Consider the following 19,948-nt stretch of genomic DNA (forward strand, 5'->3'; position numbering starts at 1 on the left):
GAATTCCTATTTTCTAATATTTATACCACTGGTCTAGGTACGAGATAGGACAACATAGATTAATAGAAAATTCACTCTAAAAAAAAAGGACAATTTTGCATTAGAACTATTAGAATACATTATCTTGAATACTTGTATGTGAAAAGTATTATTAATAGAAAAAATAAGATAATTTTGTCCAATGAAAAATTTGCCAATAATACATACTTTTATATAACTGTATACTATGTAATCTAATTTGATTGTATGATATTATGAGTAGCCATGTTAGTTTCTTTTGTTTCTAAAACCCAATCCTGTTAAAATGGTTAACTAATATGATAAAGTTTGTGGTTTTTAATTACTAGAGTTTTTTTTTCTGTAAAAAAGAAAAGAATTTCATAGAATTTTCTATTTCATAAAATAAAAATATAATAATAATAAAATTAAATAAATAAATAAAGGAGGTGTGATTTGTACGCTGCGAGGTGCATGACCTTCCTTTCAAACATGAGAATGAATCATGGAGATGAGAAATAATGAGATATATCCCCCTAGGTCCTTTGAGTTTTTTTTTTTTTTTTTTTGGATGAGGTTCATCTGGACCAACTTACGCGCACCACAATTACCGTTACATTCTCAAGGGAGATTTTATATATATATATATATATATATATATATATATATATATATATATATATATATATAATTAATGCACCGAACGGGTACGTACCAAGACCTCCCCTAAGAAGTTGGACCTTTTAACAGCTTTAAGGCCTTTGAGCATTCGGAGACTCTTTCTTGTATTTGTCTGTATTTGTCCTTGATATATAATATAGCATTGATGCGAAGAGCTAAATCACAAATAAAATCACTGACGTAAACATCTTTCCTTACGGCTCCCCTGCCAAGCTTTTCATCTTTTTAAACGTAGATTGAAGGGGGTGTTTGGTGAATGGTGATGGTGGTGCAGGGTGGGGTTGCAGCTGTGAGAAGAGGTGGTTTTGCCAAGTTGAAAAATGGTAATATCAGTGACATAACACTTTTTTAACTATTCTCGTCAACTCTCTTCCCTTTTAGTCCCTATTTAATCCAAAAAACGGTGGCAACCATTTCAGTTAGTAGTTGACGAATTGGGTTTGCAAAAACCAAAGTCTAATGGGAATGGAATCTGAATCTCCCATTTTGCTCATACTTGTGCCTTGTGCTCTCACTTCTCTGCTTGTTTAGATTTTTTCCCCTTTCTCTACTTTCTCGTGTCCAAAAGATATCTGTGCCTTGTGGTCCAAAACTTCCCTGCTGTTCTGCAACTCCTTTATTCAACAGTTGGGTTGGTGAAGCCGTACGTCGTCTTCTCTAATGGCGACGTTACTGAAGAGGGTGTTGGAATCAGTGTCTAATCGTTCCAACTCGAATCGGATCCCATCCAGAAGCCAAATTTCCAATGAATCATCATCTACTGGTGCATTCGATCAGATACCTTTTGATGTGTTCTATCAAATTCTCAAATTCCTCGAGCCCAAGGAAGCTGCCCGACTGAGTGTTGTTTGCAAGACATGGAAATTACTGGTTTCCGATAATCGTCTCTGGGTTTTTTTCTTTCGGAAGATAGAGGAATCATGGGATACAATTTTATTTGCTGAAACCCATTTGAGGTCCGGCTACCCACTTAAGTAAGTCTCTGCTTTAGCACTTCTCTTTCCTGGTTTCTTCTTCTGAGCTTTGCCGATGACACAAATTTTACTTCTTTACGGTTGCCAAAGTATGTGAAAGTTTAGCAAGTTTGAAGGCTCGTCCCACCCACTTAGTATAAGTTCAGATACATAAACAGTAGACTGAGTTTTCCAATAATCATCAGCACCACCATCGTTGTCGTTATAATTAACATTTTCTTCCTGTTCTTGTCAAATGATCACAAATTTGAATGGGGTTTGCGTTCCTAGAACGTTAGATTGATTATTTGGTTATAAATTCACTTCTTGGAAGGTTTCTTTGGGTTTGTTTGTGAGCGTGCAGTTAGCTTATTTGGTTTCATTCATCTTGTTTCGTAATACCCTTTACTATTGTTTGATGGTGCTGTTTGGAGTATCCGTAGTATTTTTTTACCTCCATTCCCCTTCAACCGCTCCGCATGATATATTTGTTTTCCATCTCATACAAAAAGCATATTATTATTGCAGGACGTTAAGTGATGAATCAGCTCAGTTATCCTTCATGAATATTTATGGTCAGCGTGCAGAAGTAACTGGGTCTGTTATCATTGATGGTGAGTTTCGGCTTTTGTACTACTCTACACTTGATCATGATGTATGAGGGATAACACAGTTCTCTTTGACTGGGTCTTGAAATGGGGATAACATAGTGAATATGAATTATGCAGTTCAAATAACTATTGAGGTGATCCACAAAGCATCATGCATGAAGATTGGAGGGTTCAAAGGATTCATGGAATTAATTATTGTACTTTAATCCTGTCCATGGTCTTTATTGACCTGTCCTGAAGATTTAATCCACCATGTCCTGAGAAAGGTGTTGATTACATATATGTTTGTAATATATGTACAAGAGTGTGTTAACTAGTAGTGTGAGATTTGTGGGCCAGGACTAGGAATTACAGTTATGGTTGTTTGCTTCATTGGTCAACCCAATTTTTTGTGCTGATGTTGGTTACATTAATGCTAAACTATAGATGTGGAGATCGATCTTGGACATAAGACACTCTGAGATTAGTAGATTAAAGGCAGAGGAAGTTTGACCCAGCTTAGCGCATGTTTCTTGAAGATGCTGGGTTAGGCTGGGTGAATACACCAAGAACTTGGAAGCTTCAGTAAAGCTTTGGTCTAAAGGATATTTAAGGTTAAATATGAAAATAGGGCTGTGCTCTGAGATGCCAGCCTCATCAAAGATTGCAGTAGAGGCGAAGGAAGATAAGCAGGTGTCATTAATCATCCTCCTCTGCTCAGTCCATCTCAACTTATTCATATTGGCGTCCTTAGGGCAATCATTAAAGGCATTCACTGAGGCATCTTGGAGGTGTTCTCCTCCCAAGTATTCATGACCAAAGGGAAGAATGTTAATGTCACTAGTTGAGAAACTGGGGAGGCATCTCATTTGTAAAGCAATGGAAGGATGGTTTGCCCAAAGAGATGGTCTCTCCATTGTAGAGTTCAAGGCATAAATTGCAATGAAAGGTGGAAGACCCTCGGAGGTCAGAAGTTTTGGCATGGATGAATTGGGAAGAGTAAGAAAACATCAAAACCTGAATTTTGGAAGGGCCCCACAATCACCTGAGGTGGCTTTCAAAGTGGTGAGCATAATTAATGGACAAAGTCAAAGACCGACCTAGGGAAATCGAGGAGGCAATTCTGGAGGCATTAGTCTCCTCCACCCTTGTGTCAACAAGGGGGAAAAGCATGCAGGGAATTCCTGAAGTTTTTGCAAGCCATGGCTGTGGTAAGCATAATTGATGGAGAAAGTTGAAGACCAACCACGGGAAACTGAGGAGGCAATTCTGGAGGCACTAGTCTCCTCAACAAGGGGGAAAAACATTGCATGGGGATTCCTGAAGTTTTTGCAAACCATGGCCTGCTTGGTCTTTGTCAAGGAATTTAATCCTTGGATGTTCCAGATGATGCCCTAATTCAGCTGGAAATGTAAGGAAGATGATTCCCCTTAAGGCTGTGGTTAATGAGGCTTAATGAGGCCTTGCTTACTTGCTGGGATGCTTTTGATATTAGTGGATTTTTTTTCCAGTGTTTTGGGGGAGGGTGTTGGGGGTGGGGGGTAGAAGGTGAAGGGCAAGTCTGAACGTAGGAGGGAGTGCGGGGGAGAATGGGGGAGGAAATGAAACTTCAGGGACTTGTGGAGGAGGCAAGAGATTTGACAAAGTTGGATGAAGAAGATGGGCACAAAAAAAGTAGTCTTCAGGAAAAGTCAGGTCAGGCATATGGAATGAAGGGGTGATATGGGGTTAGGTTAAGGTTTGAGGGCGACTGATCCCAACAGTCTTGAGTCGGGATGGAAAGGTAATGTTATAATTGAGGGGGTTAGATTCAGTTCTTTCTCTTCTTTTTTTTTCTTTCTTTTTTTCCCTATTGACTAGGGAGAGTGGGGTTGTTGTGGTTAAGGGTTGCAAGTAAGAAGTAAAAGGGGGGGGGGGGTTGGGAAGAGATGGATAACAGGAGAGGATGATTAGGCTAGGTCGTTAATCAAAGAGGAGGCAGGATAAGGTGAGTGAGATTTGACAGAGGAAGTGGTTAACATGTTAAAAGAGGACAGGCATAAGGGGAGGTATTGACATAGGGAGCAAGGTAACTTTATTTATTTAGTATTTATCTATTTTTTGTGTGTTTAGGGTGGGGAATATAGGGAATACGATTCTTGGGGAGGTTGTCCATAGAGTTGTCGAGAAAGAATAGGGCAGAGTAGTGGTTGTGACTAATTGTTGTTGGAAGGTAGGGATCAAAATCCAATGATAAGTGAATGGAAGTACAATTATTATAAGTGGTGGCCTTGGGGGGAGCGAGAGGACGGGGTTAGCTGACAGCCCTGCTGGCAAGATCTCACTCAACTTCTGCTAGGATAGTGCCAAGCAAGCATAGGGCTAAAGGGTGATAGGTACTTGCATTTCCAGACAAGCCCATTATGGAAACACATGGGCTGGGCAAAGGATTCCCTGGATATTAGGTATTGATTACTAAACCGGGTCTGGGAAGAGGACTCACCAAAAGTGAAAATTTTGGTGGACACAGCTCCTACAAAAACTTCTTTTGAGCTTGACTATTGATGGCACCATTGCATGTGCTCAGAATATAAGTTTTGTATAATGTATTGCCTTGTTATTATGTATTTGATGTAAGTTATTTTGAAAGCCCCAGTCCATCCTTGTTCACTGCTACTAACTGGGTATTGGTTGTTTTCTCTTCCTGTAGCTACTTGATATTTCAATTGGCTGAGTTCTTCTCGAGAATGCATATATCCCTTATCAATGTATGCACAGATATGTCTTGGGTACAGTTTAGGTTTGGCCTCAATGTGAAGATGGAGCACCTAACCCTGCATCTTCATAGACCAAGAGCAACCGGAAGGAATTAATAGATTTAGATAAGAAGCAAATACCATGAAGTTGCAAGGTTGTACCTATAAACCAACTTCCTAAAGCGAAATAGGTTCTAGGAAACAGCAATAGACCAGACCAACCTACAAAAATGAAATGGTCCGTTCATAGTCAGTCATCCATTATATCAAATAAATCTTCTTTTTTTTTTCTGGCGTCTTTGGTAAATTCCACCAATGGTCTGTGGTCATAGTGATTCTTCTATTCAAACATTTCCAAACACCCCATAACAATAGCATCTTTGGGAGTTCTGAGAATTCTATCATTTATGATGATTCTTCATCCATTCAATTATCTAATACAAGGGGTTTCAAAGAAATTCACTAGTTTTGAGTCGATTCTTCTTTCATATTCCTAGTTTTAAAACCATGTGAACCTTGGAATGTCATCTATTGGATGAATTTCTTGAAAGAACTGTCAAGAAACAAAATATCCGCTCTCTCATGGATGGTGCATGCTCTTCTATTTTGATTGCAACCGAAACTAGTTATTACTAATGTTAAAAAGGGCTGTTCTTGTTTATCTGATGGATTTGAATTACCTCTCCTGATTGGATAATGGCTGGATAATGGCTTCTCTCTTTACTAAGTGGCTTCTATGCATAGCCTTTCTATTAAGGATCTCAACTGATCTCCGATAACTCTCCCCTGTAGGACTATATATTCCGTCTGTCACCCTTGCTTTTGGAGACTCCTTTCTCATGCCAGAACAAGCATTACCTGCGCCTTCAACCAAAGACTTTTACCCCATATATATATATATATATGGAGGGAAATATCCCTCTCAATTTAGCGCTGGCGCTAGATCCAGAGTTTTCCTAATTGGAGGACTCTTTAAACTCCTAACTGGAGTATAACTTCTCTTTAAATCTCCTTTCATAATGATGTTTTTATTTTCTTATATTTTCTACTCAAGATTCCTATATAGTGTAGGACTAGTCTCCTAATTCCTATATAGTGTAGGACTAGTCTCCTAATTAGTCTAGGATTAGTGTTTCTATTCCTATCTGTTCTGTATTTATTTTCCTACTCAAAGTAGGACACTCTTTACCAAAAAAGAGTAGGAATTACTCGGATTATAACTATAAATACCCCGTCAAGGCCGATGAATAAATCATACTTTTTGAGCAATATGAGAGAGAAAATGGTGCATGGAGTCTCATCTTGCAAAATGGCTCCTAGAACTTAAATGCAAATGAGATTACATTAAAATAACTGAAATAATAACTTAACAACTATTAACTGCCACCTAATGTAGAACTGTATTTGATTGATCAAAACAATAGCCAAATAGGACCATTCACAGGGAATTAAGTTCAGATTTGATAGACTTAAGATAAAACAGAATTTAGATGTGAAAGAGGGCTGAAACAAGAGTGGTATTATAAAGATAATAGCATAACAAGATGGGCTGAATAGATCTTCAAATAGGAGCAGAACTATAGTGAAGAAATTGAAAGGACAATATGAGGGAATTGAGAATAAAAATGTAACACCCGGGCTTCACACTGCAAAGTGGATCGATTGGATTGAACACCGACCTACCTTGATCCAACACAAGGACTCTCCATTGGGAAAGAATGCTAACAAAGCAATTTGATTTCAATTGATGAGTTGTGTATTCACCTTTTACATAAATTTCTTTATATAGCATTCTAAAGAAACATAAACATTAATGGTAACATCCAACCACTAGCTAACACCATGTATCTATTAATAGCTCAACTACTACCTAACTCTTGACAAAGGAAAACTCCTTTGACAATGAGTTCTTTTATTTTCAAACCACAACCCCTTTTATTGACTTTTCAAAAACTAGACTTGGGATTAGGTCTAGACTATGAAGTTCAACATATGTGGGCTAACTTTAACCCACTAAGCAGACCTAGCCCATGAAAGCCATGGGCTGATTCAGGTGATAGCTTTAGGCCTTTTATGGGCCTAACCCAATGGAAATTTTCTTTCTTAAATGTCTTTAATTTTGCATCAACTCTCCCTAGCTTGAAAACATTTGTCTCTGATGAATGGATGAATGATACGTAATGCTCATACCAATCGAGATTGAGTTTCTCGAGATTTTCAGCATGAATCCAAGTGTTATCATGTCGTGGACGATTCTTCCATTTGAACTCGCCCTTGCCTTGCTTTAAACATTCAATAATACGTGCCATGATTGCACTGAAGTTCAGAATGACTCTCCTGTAAGACGATGCAAGTCGATGGAAATTATGAACTTTAGTGATTGTCCTTGGGTTAGGCCAGTCGATGATGCTTTTTATCTTCTTTGGATCAACTTCAACCCCCTGTGTCATAACCCTCATGAAGGCGTTAGGTGCATTCGTCAAACCAAAAAGCATGAGTTTCCATTTAAATAGTCCATCCTTGGTTTTTAAGACAGTCTTCCATTCGTCTCTAGGCCTAATACGGATCTAATGATAACCACTTTTGAGGCCCAATTTAGACAAGATCTTACCCCTGGACATCATTTCTAACATGGCATCAAGCCGTGGAATAGGAAACCTTTACTCGACTATAATTTTATTGATTGCTCGATTGTCCACACACTTACGCCATGAGCTGTCCTTCTTTGGAGTGGGTATTGTCGGTACAACACATGGACTTAAGCTCTCTTGAATGAATCCTTTATGTAGTGATTCATCCACCTGTCATTTGAATTCATTGTGCTTTGCTAGGATGAGGTGATAGGCCGGCAAGTTTGGTAACACTGAACCTGATACCAAATCGATGGCATGCATAATATCACGCATAAGAGGTAGCTCACTAGGCAACTCATCAGGAACCACCTCAGGAAAATCAGAAAGTAACTCTTTGATAAGTGGAGGGAATGTCACCTTAGGTTGAAGGGTAACTTCTCTCGTAACAAGAGCCAATACTAGCCCTGTGTTATGTCTAGTGTGAATGAACTCCTGGTGTTCTTCAAGCCTTACCTTTTGAGAGTCACCAACTTGCTTATTGAATGTAGGTTGTTCTCCAGTGAAATAACTATGTATGTACTCTTCGAGGGTTGGCAACACAACTGGAATCCTTTGATGCCCTCTCCCTATATTCATCCTAGTAGGAAAGTTGGTTATAGAGTGAGTTGGCTGGGATTCTTCACCAAGTGGAGGGTGTGGAGCATGAGTAAAGGCAACAACTCTAGCCTCCATTGTTGAGAACTTCTCTTCCACTTGCTTATGGCTTGCAGTGATTTGATTGCTCAATTGTTGCAACATCTCCATCGTTGTTGCCATAAGGTCAGTATCCAATCCAAAAGTTTCACTCCCTGTCATGGCTCTGATACCAAATAATGTAGTACTGTATTTGATTGATCAAAACAGTAGCCAAATAGGACCTTTCATGGGGAATTAAGTTCAGATTTGATAGACTTAAGATGAAACATAATTTAGATGTGAAAGAGGGCTGAAACTAGAGTGGTATTATAAAGATAATAGCATAACAAGATGGGCTGAATAGATCTTCAAACTGGGGCAGAACTATAATGAATAAATTGAAAAGACAATATGAGAGAATTGAGAATAAAAATGTAACACCCAGGTTTCACACAGAAGATGGATCGATTGGATCGAACACCAAGCTACCTTAATCAAATACAAGGACTCTCCATAGGGAAGGAATGCTAACAAAGCAATTTGATTTCAATTGATGAGTTGTGTATTCACCTTTTACATAAATTTCTTTATATAGCATTCTAAAGAGACATAAACATTAATGGTAACATCCAACCACTAGCTAACACCACCTACCTATTAATAGCTCAACTACTACCTAACTCTTGACAAAGGAAAACTCCTTTGACAATGAGTTCTTTTATTTTCAAACCACAGCCCCTTTTATTGACTTTTCAAAAACTAGACTTGGGCTTAGGTCTAGACTATGAAGTTCAACATATTTGGATGAATTTCAACCCACTAAAATAGTCCTAGCCCATGAAAGCTATAGGCTGATTCAGGTGATAGCTTTAGGCCTTTGATGGGTCTAACCCAATGGGCTTTTCTTTTGTAAATGTCTTTAATTTTGCGTCACCACCTATACCCATGTACACCCTTGTTCATGTAAACAATTGATGAAACTTACCATGATGGCTAAGTGAAGTGGTACATTGTTAGTGATAAACTCATCATACATGTATTATCCCCTTATTGTGCCCAACAAAAACGAACTTGGTGCTGATTGTGGTTTCAAGCCATGGATGAAGAGATTCCCCCTTCACCCATCTTCTTCATTTCCCATTTGCTCAACTCAACCAAGGAGCAAACACCCATCTCCATTTAAGGTTAATTTTTGCAAATAAGGTTTAAGCTAAGGGGTAATTGAGTCATTTTAACATATAAGGGTATTTTGGTTATATTTTAAAATTTATTTGAATTCTAGGACTTTTATATAATTTTTGGACTAAAAGGGGAGTCATGAGTTTCATGGCAAGTGGGGGTGTGTATGTAAAAAGTTTAAATTAAAAAAAAAGAATAAGGGCAAATTAGTTATAAAAGTGATAATTTGTCCTTAAATTGACTTTTTCTATAGCACAGGGGAGGCAAATGCAAAGTCTTAGTTTTTTTGCACTAAAAATGACGTAAACCAAACCTCAGGGGGTCTAGATGAAAATTACCCTATTCATAAATAAGCAAACAACCTCCCCCCCCCCCCCCCAACCCCCAAAAAAAATGATCCCAACAAAACCTCTGAGTTGAAAAACAAAAGCTGGTTTTTCAACTTTAACACTAAGGTTCTCTATCAAGTCTAGAAATTTCATAAATTTGAATATTGTAAAACCTTGTCAAACACTAAAAGTGTGGTAAAACATCATTTGTTTTCATGTCCAAAAAATATTTTGCATTTGAAGCAGTTTTTTTTTTTTTTTGGGGGTGGGGGTTGGGGTTTGTTCCTGAAACCTAGTTGAAACCCTGAATTTTTTTAAAGGACATCCTTAATTCGTCTTGATGTCCTCAAAAATCTTGATTTGCTTTGATATTGTGCCCATGCATACCTAAGACATACTTGTGTGATTGAAGGAATTAAGTGGATTGGATAAAGTTTCTAGTTTGAACAGGCACTTTCCTATATAATAGAATTGACTAGGAGGAATACTGATAGCCATCACAGCCCATAAATAATGTTATATTTGTTTTTCTTCCAGTTCCTCTTTTATCCTTTTATTTTGTTGTGTAGGTGGCTCAGGCTATTGCAAGTTTGGTTGGAGTAAATATGCATGTCCATCTGGGCGATCATCGACGTTCTTGGTGAGCTTGTCTTTTTTCATTTTTTTGAATAGTTCATCTTTTTTTGGTTGTATTCTTTTGTCATAAAATTCCTAAAGATTTTCAAGGCCTCATTTCAACCTGTAAGGGTGGATATTTTTATCTGTCACAGCGCCGACTACTTTATTTGCAGGAATTTGGTAATATTGAGTCTCCCATGCACTCAAGGCTTCGTCATTTCTTCATGACAATATATAACAGGTACTTCAACTCTGGGTTGGGAAGTAGTGCCTCATTTTGCATTGTAGGGTCTGCTTATGAAAAATTTCCAAGTCTATTGGATTGCGCTACAAATTGTCTTTAGTAATTTCGTTCTCTAGACAAGTTCATCTTGTCTATGACTCTGTATAACTAATATCAAATGCTTGAATGATTGCCACTTAGCAGAAGTATGTGACAATGTTATCTCTGTACCATAGCACAATAATATTTTATGTTATACATGCACTAATATACTAATATGCCTATAAAAGTAGTTACTAGTACATCATTTCATTTCGGTGGGATTTGTGACAGATCTGCTACTAAATGTAGATTGATTTTTCCCTATGATATATTGGCATTTATAGAAAATAGAACCAACTTTTTTCAATACCTCTATCTAGTAGATCCATTCCAAGTTTTGGGTGCTTCATTGTTTTCTTTTCCAATATTCTTTTAGCTAAGATGTTGATTAGGTTTTAAAATCTCCTAACAGAATGCAGGTGAAACCGTCAACACAGCCGATTGTTATTTCCATCCCTATCTGCCATTATGATGGTAAGCTAATATATCATAACTTAACCCAACTACGGTTTTTAAACCCCTATTTTTTAGAAGTTTTACTCAATTTTGGTGTGTCCATCAAGATGGTTTCTCTATAGCATGTAATGATGTAGCACAATGGCTATGATAAGTGCATGTGGTTTCAAACTTACAATTGCATCTGTTTCTGAGAATGTTGTTATTTGCCTTCTCTGTAGGATATCGATTTCTTTATAAACTATTCCTACTGTTGTTCTGTTTCATATTATTTGATGGTAAACTTTGTTATGCTCATTTGTACCTTGTGTTTTATCCTGTTGTTCTTGGAGGGATGCTTCTCTTTGGTACTTCATTTTTTAACTTCTCTAGAATCCCTAGTTCTAACTCTAGGTCAGTGTGATTGGAAATGCTTGCCTTTGATAAATAATATCTCAGTTTTGGATTTAGTAGATGTCAACTTAACCTATATCTTGTCCTGAATCAGTAGTTTAAAAGTCTGTGATGGAAATCCCTTGCTTGATACCTAATGAATTTTTGCAACTTCAGATGAAGTATACATCAACTTGCGCATTTTACATATAGCGTTGGAGCACGCTCTTGATCCAGCTCTTATTGGCAAGAATTTTGGGAAGACTAACTTTGGTTTACTTGGTGTAGATTATTTGACATGATGGTTTAGCAGATTATACCTATTGAGTTAGAAGATTTAATCTAGTCATAAGTGAAAGGATGACAAATTTTTGTTCGTTTCAATTGCTTGTGTTCTCTTTTGTTGTTCTGCCTTAATAACAGTCAAATCACGAATATGGTTTCCATTATATAAAGAGTCTGTCTTTGAATATGTTTTGCCATCTTGCGAGTCTGTGACAAGCTGTTTTACCTTCCAAATGTACATTTTGTACAGATTTAAGCACCTTATTATATCCTTTAAACCATTCCGTCCATAGTTGGCAAGGTGACTAGGTGAGCCAACGCATAGGAGAGGCTCTTGATGGATGACTCCACAAAGGTGCCTAAGCAGTGCCTAGGAAGCCTAACGTGTCTTTCTGCAAGAGGTGCCTGACACCTTGACAATTATGATGTTGTCCGCAAATTTGTATTGTGTTTCATTTTATTAGTCTGATATGCTTCGTTTAACTGAATATAATCCACATTAAATTTGTTTCCTTTCTGTTACCCTTGTTGCAGATACTGAATCTGCTAAAGCAGCGAGAAAGCAACTGAAAGCAGCTATGTACTCAGTTCTTTTTGAAATGAATGTCCCTGCTGTTTGTGCTGTTAATCAAGTAAGTTTTACGTCTTATTTGTCAGTAGTCATTGCTGAAATCTTTCTTTTTCATTAGAAGTTTCAATGAAAATCTATTTTTTGTGATGTATAGTTGGGCAATGGCAGTTACAGCACTTCAGTTATATGAGTAGAGTTGTCAATACTGAATCGAAACAGGCAGAGAAAAGTCCAGTGATAGGAGCTAATATATAGAATTAAGTTAACAAGTCAGATCAGCTACCTAAACCTGGAGAGGGGTAGATTATGGGAGATTCCTAGTGACATTGGGACAGGGGTAAAGCTTTCAACTAAAAGTAAGATTTAAGATCAGGTTTTGGATTATTATATGCTAGCAGATTATCAAGATTATTAATCTCGGAACTGACAGAACAGAGAGTAGCCAATGCTAATTTCAGCTTTAAGGTCATGAAGATCAATCCTACTTGGAGTAGGACTGTGAACTGCAGCACAATTGAAAACTGAACACCAAAAACAGATTATGAAAGAGTGCGATGCACATTAAGATCTCAGTCTTATCTTACAAATGGGGGTTGGCTACGTGGATTCATATGGGCAAAATATTAATAGTAAAGATAAAAAGGAAAGAAGAAATCAGCTATGACTAAGTCATATACACACTACCTGTGGTATGCTACATGGAGATTCAATGTTATATTTGAGATATGGCCTAATTTATTTATTTATTTTTTAATAATTTATATATATATAATTCTTCTATAGTAATTTTAGGGCTACCTGGTGGCTCTTTTAGTACCTTTAATGGCTTTGGCTAAAGTGAATGCTAATATTTCCAACTTTATATGAGTTAGCGACTTCCACCATCTTCCTATTGGATTCTATAAAGTGCCTATTCTGCTGGCTCTCCACCTTTCCATTCATGAAGCTATTACGTAATCAAAGCCTAATGAGTGAAGAAAATGTTGTATATCACGGATGAAATTAGGCCTCATTGAACATGAACATGCCACCTCAGACGGCATCTCATAATTTTTTCTTATGTCAAGACTACTTCCCTTTCAGCTCTAATATGATCATTCCTCATTTTATCCTTCCTGCTTTTGCCACTCGTCCATCCTAACATCTTCAACTCTGTTACACTTTGCTTATCTATATGATAATTCTTAACTGGCCAGGAGTCCACATCATACATCATAGCTGGTCTTACAAAATCAGGTATGAAACTGGCACATCAGAACACCTTCAAATTAATAATCTCAGGGAGGATTGAATTCTATATCACAATTTACAAGAACCAATCTGAACAGAATTGCAAAGATTATAAAGGAAACAGTGTTCAAGTACTGGTAAGAGAGAAAACAATGGCAGTGGATTCCCACCACAAGGTGTTAACTGATTTAATACCAATCTCGCTGATTCACTCAAGGAAGTAGCATTCCATGCATAGGGATAACAGTGACAACTTTTAACAAAATAAATTTGTAGGCTATTGGAGCCCCTTAGCCTTTATTTATGACTCTCAAAGTAAAGTTTGAATTTGGCTAGGAAATCCCTACCTGATTCCCATTAACAACTCATAAATCCTTTCTAAAGTCTAACTGGTATAAGCAGTCTTTGAAAAGGCTTTGGACCCAACTTGAAGCACTTGAAGACAATAAATAAAAGGAAATTTTTCATTCCACCCCGAGTTACCCCCTAATATTAATGCCACCCCCTGAGTTACCCAATTTATCAGTCGGACACCCTATTACTAACACCATTATTCTCAGTTAATTTTTATTTATTCATTCCCAATGTTACCCCCATCTAAGTTTAGAAACACTATCCATGAACTATATCTCCCAAACTTTGTGAGGATTTATGATCAGGAGAGGAAGAAGTTGCAGATGTTAGAGGGAGACAAAGAAACGAGTCTAGCATAGGGTTTTTCATTCAAGGTTATTTTTGTCCTTTTGAAATATTTAAATTGCTTACATCAGCACTTAACTGTGATTTCTAACTATAGGGGGTGGCTTTGATATATTTTCACCGCATAAGGGCTTTGAATGTTTGATTAATAAATTGGATAACTCAAGGGTTGACGTTAATCTTAGGAGGTAACTTAGGGGGTGGCGCTAAAAATTTCCCATAAATAAAATATCGATGGACTGATTCAACACAATTTGAAAAACTGGATAGCATAAAATAAAGTGGACCCAACTTTTAAAATAGACTGAGCCAAGCTAAGCCTGCCTTTTTTGTGGACTTCCAGCAATGCTATGTCTTCTGTGCTACATTACTAATCATAGTCATGTTTTAGCCCCTAAATCCTTTCCAGCTGTAAAATACCATGTATCTTAAGCCATTCTCAGAACGATAAGGGTTGATTCTAGACATCTTAAAAAGTTCCTAGTTACCCTGCTTGGAGTTCATCTCCTCATTTGTCGACTCTTGATTTAGCAGGTGAGTTTTCTTTTCTGTTTTAGAGTCCTACATGACTTTGGAAAGCCATTCTCAGAATGATAAGTGTTGATTCTAGACATCCTTAAAAAGTTCCCGGTTACTTTGCCTGGAGCTCGGCTCCACATTTGTTCAAATCTTGATTTAACAGTTGAGTTTTCTTTTCTGTTCTAGAGCCCTACATGACTTTGGAATTGAGTTTGGTTTAAGCTTCTGATGTTGATTTCTTTTTGAGGTATACTAAACAGGTCTGGACTCCTGGCCTTTAAGGAATACAAGTTTTAGTACTCAAGCTATAAAATTTCCAGTTTCTTTTTGCCATGTCCATTCATAGTGAGGGCAATAGATTTATCATCATTATGCTAAGGTGGATTTTAATGTGTTTTTTAGGACTTATCTTGGTTGTTGGCCAACTGTTTCTCTCCGTCTTTGATTTTCTTCTATTTAAACTTATTTCCTGGGCAATATCAGTTTCATCAGATATCAAAACTCTGGATCAGAACCAGAAAAGTTCATATCACACCTTCCTAGTTGATTGAGGAATTATTATTTCTGGTTTCACCTGACCAAGTAGTACTCAATGACCATTCAACTAGAGAATTTTCCCTTCTGGATTTCTCCATTCTCGAGTTCTACATATTCTCCTCCAAAACCCTAAATCTGTTTCTGCAAAATTTCTGAATTCCCATCAGAATTTCTTTTGGCTATGTTTTATACTTTTTTTTTTTTAAATTAAAGAAAATTGGCAGATTCTGTTGATTTTTCATGGCGTTTGGTTTGCACTCTGTGGGTTGTAGATTTAATTTTTAAAGTTTGAAATTTACCTTGAATCCACCAAAATTTCTCTTGCTGTCATAAAACAAATCCCCCCCTTGTGGCAAAAAGAAATTATTTTTCCTTTGTAGAAACCTTATGTGAGGAACAAGGAAAGAGAAGGGGGGGGGGGGAGATGACACTGCATGGTCATATCTACCATAGGTAAGGTGATGCTGGGGTCTCATTTTGGGCCTTATACTGCTGTTTGCTGCGTTATAAGACTAGTGTTGTTGGTTAGCAGAAACATATTGCTGAACATCTGATGTAGCCTAAAGTGAATGAGGGTTAGTTTTTCCAAGATCTTTTAAGAGAACCAACTGATATGTTTTTCGAAGATCTTTTAAGAGAACCAACTGATATGGGACAAAGAAAGCATTTCTTGAAATTTTGGTTATGGGATATGGGGTTCTTTGTGATATTGGCTGTGATGGGATGTTTTTTTTTTTTGGGAGAAGGTTAAGTTAGGGTTTTGTGGTTAATGCTCATTCGCTCTTAAATGATATTTTGGATCTAAAGGATACATAGTCCTGCCCATGGGAGATATGGGATAAACTCCTTGAGTGGGAAAGTGGGGCCTATATGTGTCAAAATAGGTTGAAACTTGGAAGGAATGTATGTAATAATATAGGGATATGATTACCCAAGTTTGGTTTTTTTTTTTTTTTTTTTTTGGGGGGGGGGGGGGTTGGGGGGTTTGGATGGCTAAATTAGAATATTAGAAAGTTATTGTTTTTGGGGTTTCAGGAAGTACGAAAATTCAAAAGAATAGTCATATCTTGAAATTGGATAGTTAGAGTGGGGTCAAATTGGGAACTAAGGTCACTGAGGTTAGGGGGATGGGGTTCCTAATGTTTGGGATAGGTGACATAGGTCTAATGGTTAAATTGGCCTAGGTTTGACCTTAAATTTTGAGGCTCTAGCAATGTTCGAAAATTCAAGGGATAAAAAAAAAAACAGTAGTGTAAAATGGTAGAAGATTAATGAGATGAACCGAATGGTTACTTACCAAATATGTAGGGGATGTGATGGAGAGATAGATGGGGTGAAGGCCGACCAGCTGTCTGCCGAAGGAACATTCCTTTGATCCAAAAACCTGGGATGCTTGACAGTTGACACCTTGATCTCTCCATGCAACAAAACTTTCAATCTTATTCATCAAATCTGTGTTTGTTACTGACTCCTAACATGACTTAGCATAAAAACAGATTTTAAATAGGACTTACTTCAAATAGGACTATTACTTATCTCAACTTAGTCTAACTCAAATAATAATTTAGAAACAGATTTGAACCCCTAACAAACCCCTATTTATAGATATGCCCTGCTGGGTTAGAGTAGGGCTATCAAAATGACCAAAATACCCCTGGTATCGAATTATGCTTCCTTGCTTCTGATGCTGCTGAACCTGCATCATAATCATCTTTCTTTCTTTTTCTTTTTTTATTTTTTGCTTTTTCCCCCTTTTGTGTATGGTTGTTTTTTCTGCCACCTGCCCTGGAGGGGGGGGGCAGCTCTACGTGATGTAAGACTCTACAACCATCCCAAGAGGGGCCTCAAGGGCCGGAAGAGGACCTAGGGTTGCTGCCCAGCATCCTGCAGAAGTTCGATCCAAATAAAGCGCAGTTACGTAATTTTCAGCAGTCCCTATCAAGCCCAGTTAAGTCCAGTTAGATTCAGAATTGTATTATGAGTCCAATCCTACTTGTATTTTATTATTTGAGTCAACAAAGGAGTAGCTAGGGTTTCCAATGCAAGAAAGGTTTGTGGCAGCATGGTTGATCAGTTTTCTTCCCTCCTGTCTTCATCCCCGGCCTCCTAAAATTGGTAACCTTCCCCCATTGCCCCTCTCCAATTCTTCCTTCTCTCTGTTGTGGCACCTCTTCTTTTTCCCCCACTCTTCACCTAGCACGCGACCCCAGCCCTAATCTTAATTACCTACTAAAAACCCTAAAAATTTGAACCTTTCTGCTTCCCCCAGACCCTAATCTTGTTTCTCCTAATCCCCGCCACAAAAATACCTCCACTTTTAGGATCATCATCCCCACACCTTCCCTACCACTTGACTCCAATTAGCAGCCCTGATCTTTCCCCTGAAAACCTAGAAATTGAAACCCTGGTTCTCTCAAACCCTAACCCTGGAATTTTGAATCTGAAACTGAAAACAATCAGGATAAGATTTAAGTTCAAGCACCCTAACCCTATACCCTTTTGCCGAACCCTACATCCCTACCCTTTCAACCCTAAACCCCCTAAAACCTATGAAGGTTCCTTACTAGATCCTGGATATTGGTCCTCATTCTTTTGGGATCTACATCACTCTGGTTAACATGACTACAAGTCTACAATCCTTGATTTGATGATCTATAATCCTAAGTACCACCTCATGGTTATCTTGTATTCATAGCATAGAATGCTTGAGGAAAGCTCCAGTGTGGCACCAATCAATGAAGATCTGCCCTCAAATTCCTTTTCTTTCTTTTTTTCCCTTCAGCAGATTCACCTACAGATCCTTACCCATTAATTCCCTGCTTACACACTTTTTGGATCTGCCACTTCTTTTATCCCTCTGAGAGTCTCTCAAATATCTCACCACGTTGTCTCCCTACTACACATCCTTCCAAAAAAGAGGTGCTAGAACCACTGCCAAATGTGATTCTTAACCAAACAGATTACTTGGCCTCGTGTTTTCTGGATTTCTCTTAAGCATGTAGAGCAAGAGAAAAGCACTTTGATGCACTATATTCCCTCTCCTTTTCAGGTACCTAGGGCTTGCAAGAAGTCAGGTTTCAAACATGCTTGGGCAGGGGCCTCAACCCAATGCCACCTTCTATTTCAGTCTCTTTTCATTTCTGTTTCCCCATGTTAATGAAGTACCAAGAAAGTTATTTTTTTCATGTTCTTTTGTATGCCGGCCAAACACCTAAAAAATTTGAAAGTTCATTTCTTTTCTTTTCTATCCATTTGTTCACAAACACATACTATGCTCTACTTTTCATGAGAGTAATCCTATCTGAGATTCCTAGCCTGTCCTCCTACACCGTTGCCTTATCTGTCCAATAGAATCAAATCTTTAATTTAATATGTGTTAGACTGATATTTTTTTCATATAATACATATAATATACTTTTGTGGATAGAGTTTTTGTACACGACCATCCATGTACTTGATTGTACTTCCAAACCATTGGATGCACATGACTGTGCACAGTTAACAACTTTTCTGCACCCTAAATGAAACCTTTATGATTGAAACCTTTTTCCATATTTCAATGCCCTAAATTATTATAGTGTCCACACCAAATTTCTACCTCTGCAAAACAAATATATATGGCTTCTGTACATTTGATGACCATATCAGGGCCAATGGTGGTGATATTATTCTGCCCATGCAATTCTTTTACATCACAAGGCCAATGGTAGTTGGTATTTATGGATTCAATACCTTTTTTTTTGGGTAGAGGATAACTTTTCTAAAAGCTCAATTTGTCCTAAAGTACTGCTCCTGTTTGACTAGTGTAAACTTTAATGTTATGAATGTCAACTGAGATGTTTCTTGAGTGTGTTTTCCTCTCTACATTTTGAAATGATATACTGGATTGATTTGTTTCATTCTCCTCAATTCAAAATCACCTAGTGCAATGCTTTTTAATCAAATTACCATGTATTTTGAACATGTAGGCAGTCTTAGCTCTGTATGCTGCAAGACGAACATCAGGCATTGTTGTCAATATTGGTTTCAATGCCACATCTGTTGTTCCAAGTAAGTTTTTGTGATTATTTTCACCTTTAAAAAGAAAATCTTCACATTCTTGTCAGATAGGTTGTGTTGTGGCATGTATAGGCACTGGTGCCTCAAGATTCATCGAATGAGTTAAGTAAACTTAGTTCTCTTAATTAAGTTTACAATCCCCAGAGAGCTTCAAGATTGTCTTTTATCTGTTCTTCTTTTCCCTACTTATAATTTGAAATTTCATGAGGATTCAGTTGCACATATTTATTTCAGTTTCTAACAGTTTTACGAGGTAAAGTAATGCGTGAAGTGGGAGTAGAAGTTATGGGACAGGGAGCTTTAAAACTTACAGGGTTTCTTAAGGATCTCATGCAACAGAAGAACGTGCGCTTTGAGTCATTATACACGGTCCGCACATTGAAAGAGGTATTCGTGCTTCTCGCGGCTTAAGGCTTTCTTTTACACATTGATGTAAACAGAATTCTAGGGTTTTGAATTTTGATATTATGCCCTAGAATTGGGCTTATTACAGGATCCTCTCTCAATGAACCAGCTGTCAGATAGGAGATTTCTTGGAGGAATTAGGGCTTCAGTCAACTAACAG

At 37.6% G+C, this 19,948-nt stretch overlaps 1 protein-coding gene across 2 annotated transcripts in view; it reads left to right on the top strand.

The window, feature by feature from the left end:
* Window positions 1-956: 956 nt before the first annotated feature.
* The window catches only part of ARP8 (actin-related protein 8), a 35,961-nt gene continuing 16,969 nt past the window's right edge, over window positions 957-19,948 (top strand). Inside the window, exons 1-8 of one of the 2 annotated variants that reach the window (XM_089139545.1) lie at window positions 957-1,652; window positions 2,160-2,245; window positions 10,282-10,352; window positions 10,483-10,571; window positions 11,068-11,129; window positions 12,303-12,400; window positions 19,293-19,374; window positions 19,628-19,770. In XM_089139545.1, coding sequence (XP_088995671.1) covers window positions 1,339-1,652; window positions 2,160-2,245; window positions 10,282-10,352; window positions 10,483-10,571; window positions 11,068-11,129; window positions 12,303-12,400; window positions 19,293-19,374; window positions 19,628-19,770 — 945 coding nt within the window. In that variant the 5' untranslated portion in view covers window positions 957-1,338. The remainder of the gene's footprint in view (window positions 1,653-2,159; window positions 2,246-10,281; window positions 10,353-10,482; window positions 10,572-11,067; window positions 11,130-12,302; window positions 12,401-19,292; window positions 19,375-19,627; window positions 19,771-19,948) is intronic. The other variant, XM_089139546.1, reaches the window with a different exon arrangement.

Source organism: Hakea prostrata, chromosome 11 (genome assembly GCF_041222555.1).
Source record: "Hakea prostrata isolate BN-2017 chromosome 11, UWA_Hpros_2, whole genome shotgun sequence".
NCBI classification, from domain to species: Eukaryota; Viridiplantae; Streptophyta; class Magnoliopsida; order Proteales; family Proteaceae; genus Hakea; species Hakea prostrata.